General features: G+C 46.8%; 1 protein-coding gene and 1 long non-coding RNA gene across 10 annotated transcripts in view; one reads left to right on the forward strand and one right to left on the reverse strand.

Annotated features, from left to right (window-relative positions):
• Positions 1-17,278, forward strand: part of RNF213 (ring finger protein 213) — a 131,509-nt gene that overhangs the window by 105,430 nt on the left and 8,801 nt on the right. For all 4 annotated transcript variants that reach the window (XM_073005470.1, XM_073005469.1, XM_073005473.1 and 1 more), the window contains 17 exons: positions 155-255; positions 364-546; positions 1,875-2,044; positions 2,141-2,240; positions 4,229-4,340; positions 4,899-5,112; positions 5,351-5,541; positions 6,746-6,868; positions 8,103-8,213; positions 8,633-8,875; positions 9,214-9,295; positions 10,084-10,118; positions 11,940-12,034; positions 13,120-13,276; positions 13,860-14,040; positions 15,296-15,387; positions 15,992-16,243. In XM_073005470.1, the coding sequence (XP_072861571.1) occupies positions 155-255; positions 364-546; positions 1,875-2,044; positions 2,141-2,240; positions 4,229-4,340; positions 4,899-5,112; positions 5,351-5,541; positions 6,746-6,868; positions 8,103-8,213; positions 8,633-8,875; positions 9,214-9,295; positions 10,084-10,118; positions 11,940-12,034; positions 13,120-13,276; positions 13,860-14,040; positions 15,296-15,387; positions 15,992-16,243 (2,442 nt within the window). The remainder of the gene's footprint in view (positions 1-154; positions 256-363; positions 547-1,874; positions 2,045-2,140; positions 2,241-4,228; positions 4,341-4,898; positions 5,113-5,350; positions 5,542-6,745; positions 6,869-8,102; positions 8,214-8,632; positions 8,876-9,213; positions 9,296-10,083; positions 10,119-11,939; positions 12,035-13,119; positions 13,277-13,859; positions 14,041-15,295; positions 15,388-15,991; positions 16,244-17,278) is intronic.
• On the reverse strand, positions 2,931-6,884 carry LOC103243696 (uncharacterized). Of its 6 annotated transcripts, XR_012088943.1 has the most exons (6): positions 6,776-6,884; positions 5,833-5,950; positions 4,779-5,293; positions 4,113-4,268; positions 3,678-3,824; positions 2,931-3,482 (listed from the first exon to the last, which is right to left on the reverse strand). It is a non-coding gene; the product is annotated as an uncharacterized lncRNA (long non-coding RNA). The 6 variants fall into 6 exon arrangements; XR_012088944.1 differs by lacking the exon at positions 3,678-3,824 and having other exon boundaries at positions 4,135-4,268; XR_012088941.1 differs by lacking the exon at positions 3,678-3,824.

Raw genomic sequence — 17,278 nt, forward strand, 5'->3', positions numbered from 1 at the left:
AGTGCTAAACACAGACTCACAAAGGCCTTGCACCTCACACGCATGCGGCACAGCCCTGACTCAGAATGTGGTGTTCCCTCTGTTGCCTGACCCGGCCCCTGGCTGCCCTCAGCCCTCCCCACTGCTAATGACTCCTGTCACCGCCTTTCTTCAGTGTCTTCGAGAGAACTCCGACGTCAAGACGCACAGGCCTTTTGAGGCCGTGATGAGCACCCTCTGTGAATGCAAGGAGAGAGCCAGCAAGACCCTCAGCAGGTGAGACCTTAGGTTTGGATCCGTGAAGGCGAGAATTCTGAACCTTTCGTGGTTTTCACTTCTTCTGGCCAGTTTGCTTCAGAACTGACTGCCCTTCTTGGATTCTAGGTTTGGGGTCCAGCCGTGCCCCATCTGCCTGGGAGACGCACAGGACCCCGTCTGTCTGCCCTGTGACCACGTGTACTGCCTGCGCTGCCTCAGGGCCTGGCTTGCCCCAGGGCAGATGATGTGCCCTTACTGTTTAACCGACTTGCCAGACAAATTCTCTCCAACTGTTTCCCAAGGGCACAGGTAAAACACCCCTTCTTTCAAGAAAGCATCCTTTTTTATTTTCCTTTTTTGGCAAACACAATATTCAGAAATATAAACTCTATTAACCTTCATTTGGTAGAAAACCTGACCTCAGAGAACTATCAAAAGAGATGCCACTGTATGTACTTTCATAAATATCTAGTATCTCAAGATTATTCTTCCCCAAGATATATACATATAGATTTGAGAAACAGCAAATACAGAGGAACTAAGCCAGAAAGTCATAACAAAGGTCCCCACCAGAGGCCCAAGGAATTTCTCTCTAAAGAGTCTCACTCTCTTGCCCAGGCTGGAGTGCAGTGGCATGATCTCGGCTCACTGCTACCTTTACCTCCTGGGTTCAGGCAATTCTCCTGCCTCAGCCTCCCAAGTAGCTGGGATTACAGGCATGCACCACCATGCCCAGCTAATTTTTGTATTTTTAGTAGAGATGGGGTTTCACCATGTTGGTCAGGCTGGTCTCGAACTCCTGACCTCAGGTGATCGACCCGCCTTGGCCTCCCAAAGTGGTGGGATTACAGGCATGAGCCACCACACCTGGCCGACACCACTGGTCTTAATGCATCAGTATCATTCACAGTTACTGACCTGAGAACCAACCCACTCCTTGTCTAACTTTTTGGAGGTGGTTAAAAGCAGCTCTAGCTCTCTGGACTCAGCAGGCCTCAGCCCTGCTCTGTGAGTGGTTGGTTTTCTTTCCTTCCCCTTCCCTCCCTTCTCAGGCCTCCTAAAAGTGGAGCACCAGGCAAGCCCAGTGGATGGGTTGACATACTTTGCGATATTGAAGGGTACTGTTGGCTGGTCCAAATGATCAAAGTGTTTCTAGAAAGGGATGCATCTAAATATCATCTGTTGAAATGTTGAAGACTAGCTCTAATGGGTGAGAGGAGTGACTTGAATCTTTCAATTTAAAAGTGAAATGCTGGCCAGGCGTGGTGGCTCACGCCTGTAATCTCAACACTCTGGGAGGCCGAGGCATGTGGAGCACCTGAGGTCAAGAGTTCAAAACCAGCCTGGCCAACATGGTGAAACCCATCTCTACTAAAAATACAAAATTAATCAGGTGTGGTAGTGCGTGCCTGTGATCCCAGCTACTTGGGAGGCTAAGGCAGGAGAATCACTTGAACCTGGGAGGTGGAGGTTGCAGTGAGCCGAGATCACACCACTGCACTCCAGCCTGGGCAACGAGTGAAACTCCATCTCAAAAAAAAAAAAAAAAAAGTGAAATGCTGTGAAATCTCAAGTCCTTCTGTAAGGAGGCATTTGGGAAACACCATCCACCTGTCTTCTCTTTCTCGTGTTCTAAGGGAAGTCATTGAAAAGCATGCCTGCTTCCGGCAGATGTGCAACAGCTTCTTCGTAGACCTGGTGTCCACCATGTGCTTCAAGGACAACGCTCCGCCTGAGAAGGAAGTGATTGAGAGCCTGCTCTCTCTCCTCTTCGTCCAAAAGGAGCTCTTAAGAGACGCTCCCCAGAGTAGGTTGCTTTGTTCCTGTAAACCTAGCAGCTCACTTCTGCATCTCACCTCTGCATGCCTCATGCAGCGAGCTGCCTTTCTCTTTCTGGTTTAAGGACGCCGTGAACACACAAAATCTCTCTCTCCATTCAATGATGTTGTGGATAAGACTCCTGTCATCCGCTCAGTGATACTGAAACTGCTTTTGAAGTACAGGTAGGAACAACATGGAGACTTGCTTCTAGAAAGCCCTGGCTTTTTCTCTTCATTGCGGCGTTCTCTTTGTTACCAAGTCTTCTTGTCATGGCTAGTAGGTAGTACATGATCTTGGGGAGCTTTTTCAGTGAGACACGACCTGGTTACTTGTACTGGCTGTGTATTCTGACACTGTCACATGTAGGCACATGAGTTTAGTATTCCCACAAGCACACATCTAGCAAGAAGCCAACAGTGCCGTGAAGGGACCATGGTGGTGTGAAGGACACAGAACTCAAGAGGGCAGAATCTGTGGGCTGAGCCTGTTTCCACAGTGGTCCAGCTTTCTGATTTTTCAGATGGTAGCTTAGAATCCTGCTCACCCTGAATGTCCTAGATGTCTTCTAAGTTTCTATTCCCCTGACCATGGGCTCTATTTCCTTGTGAAAGGATGTTGACATCCAAGAATAGTATCACCTGTGGTACTTGTATTGATCTAATATTGCAGTTCTCAAAGTGTTGGTATGGACCCTTGGGTGTGAGGTGGGTCTCTGAGGTTAAAACTATTTTAAAAATTAGATTACTAAGATAAATTTGCCCTTTTTAAAAAACATGTTGATACTTATGATCTTACAAAAGCGGTGACAAGTGAAACTGCTGGCCCCTCACGTGAAGACGCAGCAGCTGCAGGCATTGTTTTCTTCACCGCCATGCACACGTGGTTTCTTCTTCATGCCAGTTTCATTAGTTTTACTAAATCTTGACTCTTGAGGATTTGATTTCTTAATGTTTTGTGGAAATGGGAAGCACACAGAAAACACTCCCACTACACACTGGAGTAGACAGTTGCCTCGCAGAAACTCGCTCACGACAAGCCCTGAGTTATCAGCCGGCTGCTGTGTTCATGGACCGCCACTCGTGCCGGGAGGAAGGCCGCACACGATGCCGGTGTCCAGGGCTGGGTAGGCCTCTCCTGGAAATCAGCAAAGCGAGCCGGCCTCAGCCAAACAACTGACAATGTTGGTTGGTGATGATAACATTCAAGCTTTTAAGCTGAAATTGAAATTCTGAAAAGCCTGTATTCTTCACTATGAGCCTGTGAGCTTTCAAATACTTAAAGATATTTTGGGGCAATTTGTGGTGATATTAATGAATATGGATTTTTTTTTTAAACGCAGAATAAAAATGTGTCAACCTTTACAAGACTTGCACAGCCCAGTGAACCAGTATTTTCCAAATGACCAATGCTTGATGTCACGAAATCTGTGGGTCAAAAAAGAAAAAATTCTATTTAAAGTATGGGCAGACTTTTTAACATAATTGACTGAAAAATGCATTGATACAGTTTTAGGCTCCACATTGCAATTAACCTTTAGACATGACCATTTATCACTGTTGGCACAGCATTAAGGAATAATATCCACAATGATCCGCAAAAACTATTAAAATGTTCCTCACTATTCCGAGTGTATGAGGACAGATTTTCCTCACATTCTCCGATATGGCGCAGCGAGGGGGAGCAGAAGCAGGGCAGGCAGGCCGCTGACTTCCAGGAGCCAGGCCTCAGGGCCAGTGCAGGAATGGAAGACCAAGCCACTCTTCTCACTGATTCATGTTTTGGAAAATATGTTAAATGTTACTTAACATGTAACAGCTTTACTGTTATTTTAAATGAATGTATATTTTTGAAACCTTTTGTTTTTAATGTCTCATAATTCCTATCATACATATTGATAATATAACTCACATAAAAGCTCTTTGAGGTTCTCAATTTTTAAGACTATAAAAGGGTCCTGAAACCAAAGTTTGAGGACAGCTGGTCTAAAATGTGAGTTTTATACTCCTCCAGTATTATGCTAAAAGGTTTTCCATAAAATCTTAGAAACTACATACATGTATGTATGTTTATACACACACAGGACAGATGAGTGATAGACAGATGCTCTTTTTTTTAGTACGGTGTGTCTGCAGATCTGAGAGAGCCAGGAATAATATTTCTCTTTCTGCAGCTTCGATGATGTAAAAGATTATATTCAGGATTACTTGACCCTGTTAAAAAAGAAAGCATTCATAATTGAAGATAAAACTGAACTGTACATGCTCTTCATCAACTGCCTGGAGGTAAGCGAACTCTCTCTTCCCTGAATTTCTTTTGGAAACTGAACCACATGGTTTAAAATTTACAGAATATAATTTTAGTCAGTATAATTAACAAATGCTCTGTTACTTGCAGAAAAGAAGAAAGGTTTCCAAGACACTGCTTCTGCCTTCAGCAATGTATATATTGGCATTTATGTGCATATACATATAAAACAGAAGTCTAGGAGAATATACCACCAAAGTTAACAGTGGTTATCACTGAGTGGGGACATTATGGATTTTTTTTATTATTTTCATATTTTTATATCCAAAATTTTTACAATGTACATAAATTAGATTATATAATTATTTTCCTGTGAGGAAAAAAATTTTTCCCCTCACTTTTCCCCTCCTTCTTGCCCTTAAAATAAAAAGGGATATTAGGTTTCCATGAGTCAAGAAATTTACACTGAAACCTACAACAACATTCTTTATCCTTCTTTCCTTAATTTTCCATAGTCACACTGGCAACTGTAGAAGCCTGGGGCATCCATGTTGAAAAGAATAATATCCTTTTCTTTCTTGTTGCTTGTTCCTCAGGATTCAATACGTGAGAAGACCAGTGCTTGCTCCAGAAATGATGAACTGAACCACCTAAGAGAGGAAGGTCGTTTCCTTAACACGTATTCTCCAGTAAGACGTGGCCGAGAGCCGGCCAATGAGGCCTCAGTTGAATACCTGCAAGAGGTGGCCCGGATCCGCCTCTGCCTGGACAGAGCTTCAGATTTCCTCTCGCAGCCTGAGGGAGGCCCAGGCAAGTCTTCTCTGCCTTGCTTTACTTTGGGTTTAAAGACTCCGTCATTTAGAAATTCAGGAAGTATGGGAAACTAGTTCTTAGAATAGACTATGACTGGGCTTTTCCACGTCCCCTCTCCTCTGGACGTGTTTCTGTGAATGCCTGTGGGTATCCTGTGTCCTCTGATTGGCCTTGTGTCCTACAATAAATGCCCTAAGTCACCAGCTGCTCACCCACTTTCTTGTTGGCCTCTCAGGGATGGCCGAGGAGAAGCAGTGCTACCTGCAGCAAGTCAAGCACTTCTGTACCCGGGTGGAAAACGACTGGCACCGGGTGTACCTGGTGCGGAAGCTCAGCAGCCAGCGGGGGATGGAGTTCGTGCAGGGCCTCTCCAAGCCCGGCCATCCGTGCCAGTGGGTGTTCCCCAAGGAAGTCATTGAGCAGCAGGTGAGAAGTGGGGCCCGGCAGCCCACAAACATGTACCCCCAGAGCCCCATACACCCCAAACCCACACACCACCCCACCCTCACACCACCCACCAACACACCCCCACACCCCACCCTCACACCCAGGGATGGTGCCACTGCTTCTGCGTTCCACCTGCCCTCAGCATCCCCAGAGCCAGGAAAGAAACCTGCGCTTGTCTGTCTAGTCCTTTGTGTCTGTGCTTTAGCTGATTTGCCCCAGCTTATGATCATGTTACACCACCTGCTGTAGGGCCAAGGTAAGGGCACTCACCTCAGAGCTTCTTAGGCATCACTTCTCATTGAATTTCAAGGAAAGTAGAACATTTTTGTGGCCTTTGCTTTCAGCAAATTAAATGTAGTTCAGCTTGCAAGGTGCGACCTTTTTACCTCTGGCAGGCAAGAGACAGGCAAGAGCAAGAACTAGGAATATAATCACATAAGAGGCTTCAAGGCTAGGCTGGGCGCAGTGGCTCACACCTGAAATTCCAGCACTTTGGGAGGCCGAGGTGGGCAGACCACTTGAGGTCAAGAGTTCGTCAAGACCAGCCTGGCCAACATGGTGAAACTTCGTCTCTACTTTAAAAAAAAAAAAAAATTAGCTGGATGTGGTGGTGGGTGCTTGTAATCCCAGCTACTTGGGAGGCTGAGGCAGGATAATTGCTTGAATCTGGGAGGCAGAGGTTGCAGTGAGCTGAGACTGCACCACTGTACTCCAGCCTGGGTGACAGAGTGAGGCTCTGTCCCAAAAAGGCTTCAAAGCCTCTCAGTGATCCTTTCCAGATGCCCAGAAATTAACAAATTCTTATTGTCCTGGGGATACAAAAATGGTACTAAGAACCCCGGCATTGTTTGACCACCTGGGGTTTACAGTTGACATGACTTGAGCCACCCGGCCTCAGGTGTGAGGTGCGATGCCATGAATGGAAGCAGCAAGCACCTCCCCAGGTAGCACTGCCATTGGCAGGCGTTCCCTGCACTCGCGCCTCTTCCTCTACTGCAGAGGAAGCTCCCTGCAAAGACAGCACCAGACTCCTGCCTCAGGCCAGGTCGGGGAATCCCAGCTCGGCTGCCTTTAAACCTCGAATGATCGATCACCAGGTTCCTGCACCCATTAATACGGTTCTTTGCAAAACATTCCTCCCATCGTTCACCCCCAACTAACCCCTATATTCCTGGGGCTGCAGAAGGACCACCCAGGCCAGATGGATAGGTACCTGGTGTATGGCGATGAATACAAGGCTCTCCGTGATGCTGTGGCCAAAGCTGTCCTCGAGTGCAAGCCGCTGGGCATTGAGACTGCTCTGAAGGTAGGGTGGGCCCGTGGCTTCTCTCTGATACCAGGTGGCATCCCTTGGGGCCTGCGTGTTCCCTGGTTTATGTCAAATGATGCAGGGTGGTGGACCACTGACGCGGCCCATCATGTGACACTGTATTGGAAGTCATGTGCCCACGGCCTCCAGGGTGCACCTGTCCAGTGTGCGTGAACCAGTGGCTGCAACAGGACAGCTACGGCAGCTGAGCTGGATTGACAGATTTGCTGTGTCTTGCTGATCTGCCAAGGCCATCAGCAGCGTCTTTTGATTTATGTCCATTACTTCCTTTGAGACCCTGCTGGAAAACAAAGATGCTGACACAGCTATTAATAGCAAATTCATATCTATATGTATTCATAGTTCAGATATGCTTGTGTGTTTAATAAAAATACATATGTTGGTGTAGTGTAGGAAGTTAAAAAATACAAAGATGTTTTTAGAATCTAACCTTTAAGTTGGTCTGGTCTTGCTTCCTTTTTGAGTCCCTGTGCCAGGAAAAGAGGAAATAGAAAATCCTCTTTCTGCTCAGGAGAAGTTTCTAAGACCAGTGAAGGAGTCAGAAGAACAGATGGTGATTCCGTTGCTTCTGTCATTAAGCTGGCTGCTAAATATGCATTGAGTTTAATCTGAGAGTATTTCAGGAACTTTGTAGCCCAAAAGTTGCTTGCCAGAAGATGGCCTATGTGGGGCATGACCCCAGGTGTCCAGGCCTGGAAGAGGCTCTTTCCCCAAGGGGTGGGTTGAACAGGCTCCTTACCCGGTGGGTGGGTTGAAAAGGCGCCTTCCCCAAGGAGTAGGTTGAGGGCTGAGACACTTTTCTTTTCACATGCAAACTTTGCGGGCCTCTGGCCCTTAGGTAGATCTGGCGGGCTGGGGCGGTGGGGGCGGTGGGGGCGGGTCTCAATCCTATAATCCCAGCACTTTGGGAAGCCAAGGCAGGCAGATCACAAGATCAGGAGTTTCAGACCAGCCTGGCAAACATGGTGAAACCCCATCTCTACTAAAAGAAAAGAAAAAAAAATTTGCTGGGCATGGTGGTGGGCGCCTGTAGTCCCAGCTACTCGGGAGACTGAGTTAGGAGAATCGCTTGAACCCGAGAGGCAGAGGTTGCAGTGAGCTGAGATCGTGCCACTGCACTCCAGCCTGGGTGACAGAGCAAGACTCCATCTCAAAAAAAAAAAAATCTGTTGAGCTTTTAAATTCTCACTTGATACCCTTGATTTTGCAGGCCTGCAAGACCCGCCAAAGCCAGCAGTCAGCCTACTTCCTGTTAACACTGTTCAGAGAGGTGGCTATTTTGTACAGATCCCACAATGCAAGCCTCCACCCCACGCCAGAGGTGAGTAACCGCCTGCAGGGCTGTGTTCAAAGTCTCAGTGTTTGGAGGGACTTTATTCAATAGAATGAAACTTATCAACACAAATCATGCCATAATTTTTTATCTAGGATAGAGACTTTCAACCTTGTTATGTGGAGGAACTATTTTCTGTTTAACCCAAAGCTTGTAGAATTATAATGAAAACTAAAGCCAAGAACAAAAGATAATGTAAAACAAAATAGAATGTCAAAATTAATGCTTACATATGTGGATGCTGTGTTTGTACAATTCTCTTCTCTGAAAAATTTCCCCCTCAAATGGTGGTGATTTCTCCATATTTACCTCGATATTTGATGTATATTTGGTGTCAGTGTATGCCTAAGAGCAGTTCACACAATATTCTTTGATATATCTTAATGTTAAGTTTTTTTTCCTGTCAGCAATGTGAAGCTGTGAGCAAATTCATTGGCGAATGCAAGATCCTTTCACCTCCTGAGATCAGCCATTTTGCAACATCACTCGTGGACAATTCTCTGCCATTGTTGAGGGCGGGCCCCAGTGACAACCACCTTCAGGGAACAGTGACAGAAATGGCCATTCATGCTGCCGCCGTCCTTCTGTGTGGACAGAATAAAGTCTTGGAACCCCTAAAGAATCTGGCCTTCTCCCCAGCCAACATGGCGGTAAGAGTAGGCCACAATTCCATCAGCCTTCACCGGAACACCCCCCAGAGCTTGTCACTGTAGAGACTGAGCTGCAGCCGTGGGAACCCTTGAGCATCTTTATCTCCTCACTTCTCTGCCTTTGTGTCACTTGATTCTTGAGCACACAAGATAGTGACAGACTTGCCTTGCCCTTCATTATTTCACAGGGAGCTGTTCTGTTTTCTTCACAGATCGCTTCAGAAGTCCAGTAGAAGGAAAGCAGAGTTCCCTTTCTTCCTCCAGGCCTCCTGCTGAGCAGCAGCACCCAGGCGACAAGCTCACTTATCTAGAGCTATCTCTGTTTTCTTGTTTTTCAGCATGCTTTTCTTCCAACCATGCCTGAAGACTTGCTGGCTCAAGCTCGGAGGTGGAAGGGTCTGGAGGGAGTCCACTGGTACAGTAAGTGTTGGGGTCTGGATGACCCCACACTCCTCTCAGCTTCAAAGGGTGTCCAGATGCTGTGAAGCAGTGGGTTCGACTTGGGGTCCATGTGGTTTGTGACTCAGGGTTCAAACCCACCTGCATTCTACCCGTGGCATCTGCAGAAGATGAGTGGCTTGAAGGAGCTGGCACTCTGCCGGCTACATGATCCAAACCATTTCATTTCTCTGTTGTGTGCAAAAGGCGCTCTGTGATGCACTTTTGTTTTCTGGAATAGGCCATTTTGGGAGTAGGGAGGACTGGGAACCACATCAGAGACACATTCAAAGGCCCATCACAAAACAAAGTTTTTGACACAAAGATAGCTCTTCTGAAATATATGAAATATAGAACTGGGAGACTGACTCATATAACCCATGACATGTAAATTTTGCTGTTGCCTGAGTAAATATTTTAAAACTAGTTTTTAAAGTTGTTATAAAATATGCTCATGACAAAAAAAAAAAACCAAAGAGAATAGAAAGGTCTAGAATCCTGTCCACCTCGCCTCCAAAAGTACCGCTGGTGTGGCCTATATTCTAATTGCTTTTTACTTCATAAAATTAGACTCAGACATTTTTCACTGACAACATACATATATTAAGCTTCAGGCAGGTGTCATATAACTTAACAACTTAGTGTGGGGTGCTCTGGACACTCATTCTCATATTTTGGTCAGGGCCAGAGGGTAGAGTTAGCTTTCCCTTTTCAATGTGGGTCATTCGGTGAAACTTCATCGGCCAGTGTGTGTCCTGTTCTCTTCACAGCTTGTCCCAACGGCCATCCTTGCTCCGTGGGAGAGGTGAGTCTTGGTATTTAAGATAGGGTTTGAGGGCTGGCGTGCACTCCTGGGTTGGAGGAAGGGGATCATGGGTGAGGAGAGTGAGGCTCTCAGCCTTCCAGGAGAGCACAGGCTCACCGAGGACTGCCCAGGGTGCTCTGAGCAGAGCAACATCAACGGCACTAAGGGTTTCTAGCCCTGGGCTTCTCAGCTTCAGCACTGTGGACATGGCTGTGTGGTGCCAGCTGTCCTGTGCACTGCGGGCTGTCTGGCAGTATGCCTGACCTTGAGTCCCTGGATGCCAGGAGCACCCCCTCCTCCCAGTGTGACAGCTAAAACCAGATATTGACAAAGGTCCCCTGGGAAAGAAAATTGCTACTGGTTGGGAACTGCTGCTAGCCATTCTTTCTAGCCACTGCAGCATGGGGTCAGTGAGCCTTTTCTTGATAGAATGGCAAGGTGTTGCCTGGACCACAGGCTGCATTATTAGCCCTCAGAGGAGGTGTGGTCCAGATGCCAAAGGAAAAAGCCACGTGTAGACTGTGCGCCATGGGGAAGAACTGTTGATGCTTCCTCTCTGGATTCCCAAGCATCTAGCCCAGAGCCCTCCATACACGGTATCTGTACTTGCAGAGCAAGAGGCTGGTGGGTTGAGCTGATACGTGGTAGTTGTTCATGGTGTTTAGTTAGGTGGTTGAGACAGCGTCTGGCTCTCTTGCCCAGGCGGGAGTGCAGTGACATGATCATTGCTCACAATAAACACTGGACTCCTGGGCTCAAGCGATCCTCCTGTCTCGGCCCCCCAAAGTGTTGGGATTATGAGCCACTATGCCCAGCCTAATACATGTCATTTAAATAACATATATAAGAGACACAGAGGGAGAAAAACGGATACATACACTTTTCTGAGCTTCAATCACTTCCTTGTCCAAGAAATGAGACTGAAAGAGATTCTATCCAAGAATGATCCCAGCTCTGAAATTCTATGACTGGTTTGGTGTGTTATCAGCTGTGACTCTCAGTATACAGTAGCACAATATCTGATTTTGAAAAATGAGCCTTTGGAAGTAGATTATATGATTGGACTTTTTTAAATAAAAAAGTCCAAGCCAGGTGTGGTAGGTCACACCTGTAATCCCAGCACTTCGGGAGGCTGAGGCAGGTGGATTGCTAGAGCCCAGGAGTTTGAGACCGGCCTGGGCAACACGTTGAAACCCTGTCTCTACAAAAAACACAAAGCATCAGCAGGGCATGGTGGTGCATGCATGTATGCATGTGGTCCCGGCTACTTGGGAGGCTAAGGCAGGGGGACTGCTTGAGCCTGAGGAGGTCAAGGCTGTAGTGAGCTGTGATGGTGCCACTGCACTCCAGCCTGGAGGACAGAGCAAGGCTCTGTCTCATAAAAATAAATATATGAAAAAGTCTAAATGGATATAAGGAAGTCAGTTTGTAAGCTATTCTAGCATTCTTGGTATTAGATCATGAAGTGCTACAGGCTAGTGTGATAGATGGAGGAATAGAAAAAGTGCTGAATATGAGAAAGGAAGGTTGAATTTTATATATTTGTCTATAAAGTGTCACTCTGGGAATAAAGCTTAAATTGTCCCACTTATTAAAAAAAAAAAAAAAAAAGTTCCAATTTGCCCATGTGCAACATTAGTGAGTACCTACCCTGTCCCCATGGGCTCTCCACCCACCCGAAACAAGCACACACTGGAACAGACAATCTAAGGGTGCTCACGTTCGCCAGTGATAAGGAGGTGTTCATTTGCATGATGGCGTTTGTACATAAAATGGTACTGCTCCAGAAGTGGTTCCGAGTGCCCTCTGTCTTCACCATAGTGTGGCAAGCCGATGGAACAGAGCACCTGCATTGACTGCCATGCGCCGATTGGAGGCATTAATCACAGACCTCAGGACGGCTTTAACCTGGTCAGGTATGTGGGTCAGGATTGTATTTCCTAAGTACTCAAACCCTGGGGCGTTGGGCTGTTTTTATTCCAGCTGATAAAGTGATACTCAAGATAGTACTAATTACTCCAGTACACATGGACCTGTGTCATACTGAATAGCAATGCCAAAGTCCCAGCAGTCACACAGCAGGGAGGCCTCTGATCTGTTGTTGGCTCCCTGGGCCCTGAAATGCAAAGCAGGCTACACTTTCATACCTGTTAATATGAATACAGATGTCTTCCTTTTGGGCCTTGGGTGCAGCCTCTGTAGAAATATGCATGACATAAACAGATGATCTAATTCACGGGGACATCTATGTCTGCAGGACCAAAACCTGGGCATCCGTCTGTCTCAGCAGATGCCATCTCACTTGCCAGCAATCTTAGCTTCCTCCATTTTTTACTTTTTGAGAAAAATGAAAGAGACATAGTCTTATGAAATACCAGACTTCAGAATCCAGATACAAATCCGATCTCACAATCCCATGCTGGGATGAGTGTGGTTCTAACTGCTCCTTTCAGAGAGTGAGTGGGACCTGCATGGGGGCTTCACATTCTGACTGTTCCCTACAGTCACAGCTTAAGAAACTATCACAGTGTCCTCCAACCTCTAATAGTTTTGCCATTGAAAGTATCTGCCACACTGCATCTCCTGTCTGCTGGACTTTGGATCCTAGTTTTTCCTTTGGGGAAATGAGAACAATATGGACACCCATAGGATGCCGACTGCCCTCCCACACTCTAGCTGTTCTTAGCCCAACCACTCCTCTCCCGACAAAGACTTCAGTGGAAAAGACGGGTCCAGGCCTGCATCCTAACACCCTGCCCGGGGATCAGCATCAATACCACACAAGCGCAGCCACTTGGCGCTGAGAACGCAGTGGGGTCTGGTCCGTCGGACAGGCCAGTCTGTCGTGAGAGAGACTCTTAGGAACATGGTCCAGGCTTAGTGGAACAGCAAGTACTTCTGACATAACTCTCTTCTCAGCTGTGAGCCTCACTCCGAGTGCTGAGAATGTGCAGCCTGCCGAAGTGGCCAGCCTCAGCCTGTGTTCTCTCATTCTTTCCAGCAACAGCACAGACAGAACGCAGACCGGCCATGTGCTAGGCGACCCGCAGCAGAGGGACGTGGTGACGTGTGACCGAGGGCTGCCCCCAGTGGTCTTCATCCTCATCCGGCTACTCACTCACTTGGCTCTGCTTCTGGGAGCTTCCCAGAGTTCCCAGGTATAACCCGATGCTGCCAAATGATGTGCTGAGTTACTCTAGGAAGAACCTGCTTTCGCTTCTTCCCGGGGAGTCCTTTTGTCTCAAGTCCTAGCGGCCATCTATGCATTTTGAAGCTCATTAGTCTACAAAGAAATATCCAGGTTATACATCTCCATGTTTCCCCCTGTGGCACATGATGGTATATGGGGGAACTACTCCCCAGATTATATAAAATCCACGTCAAATTAACGCTGTGTGTCTTTGGTCCACATCTGGGAGTAGAGAGGCTGACATCTTCATTATTTTACCTGTGTTTTCATTGTAGCTCTAGGGAAGAAAGAACACACTGCATAACCAAGATGGCCAACAGTACAATCTGAGGATTCTTTATCTCACTGTAATAACAGAAAAGCCAGCAGCTGTTCTGCTTGCTAGCCTTCCTTTCACCTGTTTGAATCACGTGTGGATCACTCCGCAGTTTTCATCTTAGAAACTGCCTTCCGCCTCTATGCTGGTGCTCCACTCCCCATGGCCTCTACAGGCTCACCATCTTCTCTACAAACCAGATCCCGCTAAACGCTCTGTTCCGTTGCCCCCACAGGCTCTGATAAACATCATTAAGCCTCCAGTGAGGGATCCAAAAGGCTTTCTGCAGCAGCATATCCTGAAGGACCTGGAGCAGTTGACCAAGATGCTGGGACACAGTGCCGACGAGACCATCAGTGTGGTCCACCTTGTCTTGCGCAGGCTTCTCCAAGAGCAGCACCAGCTCTCTGGCAAAAGTGAGGAAAGGGGCAGGGGCGGGGCAGGGGCGGGGCAGAGGCAGGGGCTGGGCGGGGATCACACAGCACAACGACAGCAGAAGCAGGCTCGCTCTCTTGCGGGCCACTCCACACGCAGCCAGTCTGAGCTCTATCTGTGCTGTTGCTGGAGAGAATGAGAGAACACACAGAGAAAACCGTATCTAGGGAAGGCGATGCCTGGAGCTGGAAAAAGGAAGCACTTTGCTTGCCCAGAGGCTGGAAGGGAGCTGCTCTGTTCTCTCCATTCACCCCTGCCTGGCTAAGACCTGCAGTATTCGGGAGCGTCTGCACACAAGTGTTCAGTGTGCATATATGGGGAGTCTTCAGTGCTGAAGTCAGCCCCGTAGGCCATTCCCCTGCCACGCTGGAAGCACGTGTTGTCCACACAGAGCATGTGTGTCAAAAAATCAATCACCATCACAGTTGTGTGCTGATTTATTAAGTTATGTAAAAAAAAGAAAGCTATAAAATATCGTATTCACCGAGCTAACTTTCTATTTTAAAAATTTAAATTCATACAGAAAGAGGAGGTCTATAAGACAACTTAGTAAAATGGTTATCTGTGAGTGGTGGAATTAAAAGTGATTTTCTTTTGCTAATCTGCAAACATCACAATTACCACTGTGAGGACAATATTAATTTAAAATAACAATAATAGCAATAAGAAGTCCTGCCGCATGACAAGAAAATCTGCTCCCACCTCAGCTACTTCTTTGCCCGAAACTGGCCTTCCTATTTATTTTCCATTTTGAACAATCTGGTTTTATTTTAAGCCTCTTATTCTGGTGGGATTTCAGCGAGGTGAGCGCACCCACAGTCACGCCGATGAGACGACAGAATCCTGGAAGCAGGCGGAGGTTCCGCAGCACTCCGCATCTGTGTGGTCGGCCTCAGGGCTTGGGCGGCAGCAGCTGGGATGGCTGGTGGTGGCCCGGCCACTGTTACCACGCCCTGGGTTTTGGGGCTTAAGTTCTGTTCTTTCAGTAATTTTTTTCAAAATGGTTCTAAGATTACAATTCTGTAGGGTAGAGGAATTTTTAGAGATTGACGTTATCTTCAAAAGGTCATGAAGTTGGTGGTAACAGCAGGAACTATTTCAAAATACTTAATTTAGAAATCTCTTACCTCAAAATGAGTATGTTATTTCTATTAAACACTTATTTAGTGTTTATTATACGCAGACTGCTGTGTTCTTTGTGCCTTGGGTAACCTACACATTTGGAGTTTTTTGTAGGGTTTTTAAATGTTGACACAAGATTGTCAACCAAAGAAATGAGGAACAACTGGGAAAAGGAAATCGCAGCTGTGGTTTCTCCTGAACTGGAGGTAAGCAGTACGTGGGATAGCTGTGTTGCTCCTCTGTCCAGAAAGGAAGGGTCCCGGCGTCTGCTGAATGCTCCTTGCCTGTTGCCCCTCATAGCGGTGCCAGCAAGCACCTTTGGCTGAGCCCCAGATTCTGATGCTCCCCACCTCAAGTCACTCCGTCCTCCTCCTGTCCCCAAGTGCCTTTCCCTCCTGCAGCTGGTCATGAAGTCAGTCCAAGGAATTCCTAGGAATCTAGCAAGTGCAGGCAGTACTTTTCTCTCCATTACTTTTTACAGCAGAATGTAATGTACAAGGTAGAGAAATAAACTATCACATATATATACCCACTAAAAATGAACTGACAATCATAAATTAATTACTCATCTAGCAGCCAGAATGTTACTAAGAGTAATATAGATTTCTGAATCTCATTCTGTTTGGGGAGACATACATCTATAAACAAAGAACACTGAAATTAGAAGATCAAAGGGAATACCTGATTACATGCTCAGAGCAGGGGATAAATGCCCTAATATGCAGACACCCACCGGTGGAGTTACTGGGTGTTCAATCTGTTTGTAGCAATACCTCACTTCCAGAATTCTGTTTCATTTTCTCCATCCAGCATCTAGATAAAACCCTTCCCACCATGAATATTCTCATCAGCCAAGATAAGCGTATCAGCTCTAACCCTGTGGCCAAAATAATATATGGTGACCCAGTGACCTTCCTGCCCCACCTGCCCCGGAAAAGTGTGGTCCATTGCTCTAAGATTTGGAGCTGCAGAAAAAGAATTACAGTTGAGTACCTCCAGCACATTGTGGAACAGAAAAATGGCAAAGAAAGAGTGCCCATCCTCTGGCATTTCCTGCAGAAGGTATGTCTGGCTCACTGTGGCTCCTTCCCTTTTTCGGTGCAGAGTTCCCCAGGAGACCTGAAGGCCCTGGGCTTTTACAGAGTATAATCATTCCTAAAGACAGAACATCTTAACAGTCTATTTCAATTATTTGATTTTGAATAGAATGTAGAAGACTCAGGGCTAGAGATTTTCATACATATCAAACCATACGATTGCCAGAAGCATAAAGTCACAGACGAAATACATACCCAGGTTGGGATTAGCAGTGACCTGTGGGGAAGCTGGAGGCTAGGAGAGGACCTCCCCTCATCACTCAGCCAGACAGAAAAGGATGCAACTCTTTCCCAGCCGCTGGGTTCCTCTCTGTCCGCAGTGCCGGAGCATGGGCAGATCAAACAAAACTCCTCCCTGCGCCCAAGCATCAAGGCATAGATGGAAGATGGGAGTGAGTGGGTGTGCGCTGGCGGTGGTGGGGTACTGGGGAGCAGTCAAGTGTACTGGTCGCATTTGCTGGAATTAGAAATGTACTTTTCTAACTTTCACCCATTTGCAGTTTCATTTTCTACAATAGACTGTCTAATCATTTCTCTCCATGGACTAGTATTTGCTGTCTCGCAAGGATGAAGATGATTTGGAAACTTCTGTTGGTCAGTTGAGGAGTATTAGTTCACAATGACAGGAAGGACTTCCTATCAATGCTGTGGTCTCTCTCTGAGATGCAGTTTCATTACATCGAAGATGCTTAGACCCTAGGTCTTCGGAAGGACACCCAGGAATAAGGCCAGCCCTCGCTGCCTAAGCTCTGGGTCTCTTCTTTCAGCAGCTTCTCTCCGTACCATGGGCCCAAGGGACAGATTTCCTTCATCAGCCTTTGGTGGACGCCGCTGATGCGTCAGCTCCATAGAGCCTGGGCTCCCTCTTCTCCGTCCTCCATTTCTGACACACTGCACTGTCCATAGACTTGTAGGAAGAACGGGAGGGCCCTTTTCCCATTTTCAAGCTCCATGCTGTATCACAGGAAATGACACTGACCAGATGAAGCTACAAATACAA

This window comes from Chlorocebus sabaeus, chromosome 16 (assembly GCF_047675955.1).
Source record: "Chlorocebus sabaeus isolate Y175 chromosome 16, mChlSab1.0.hap1, whole genome shotgun sequence".
Classification (NCBI taxonomy): domain Eukaryota; kingdom Metazoa; phylum Chordata; class Mammalia; order Primates; family Cercopithecidae; genus Chlorocebus; species Chlorocebus sabaeus.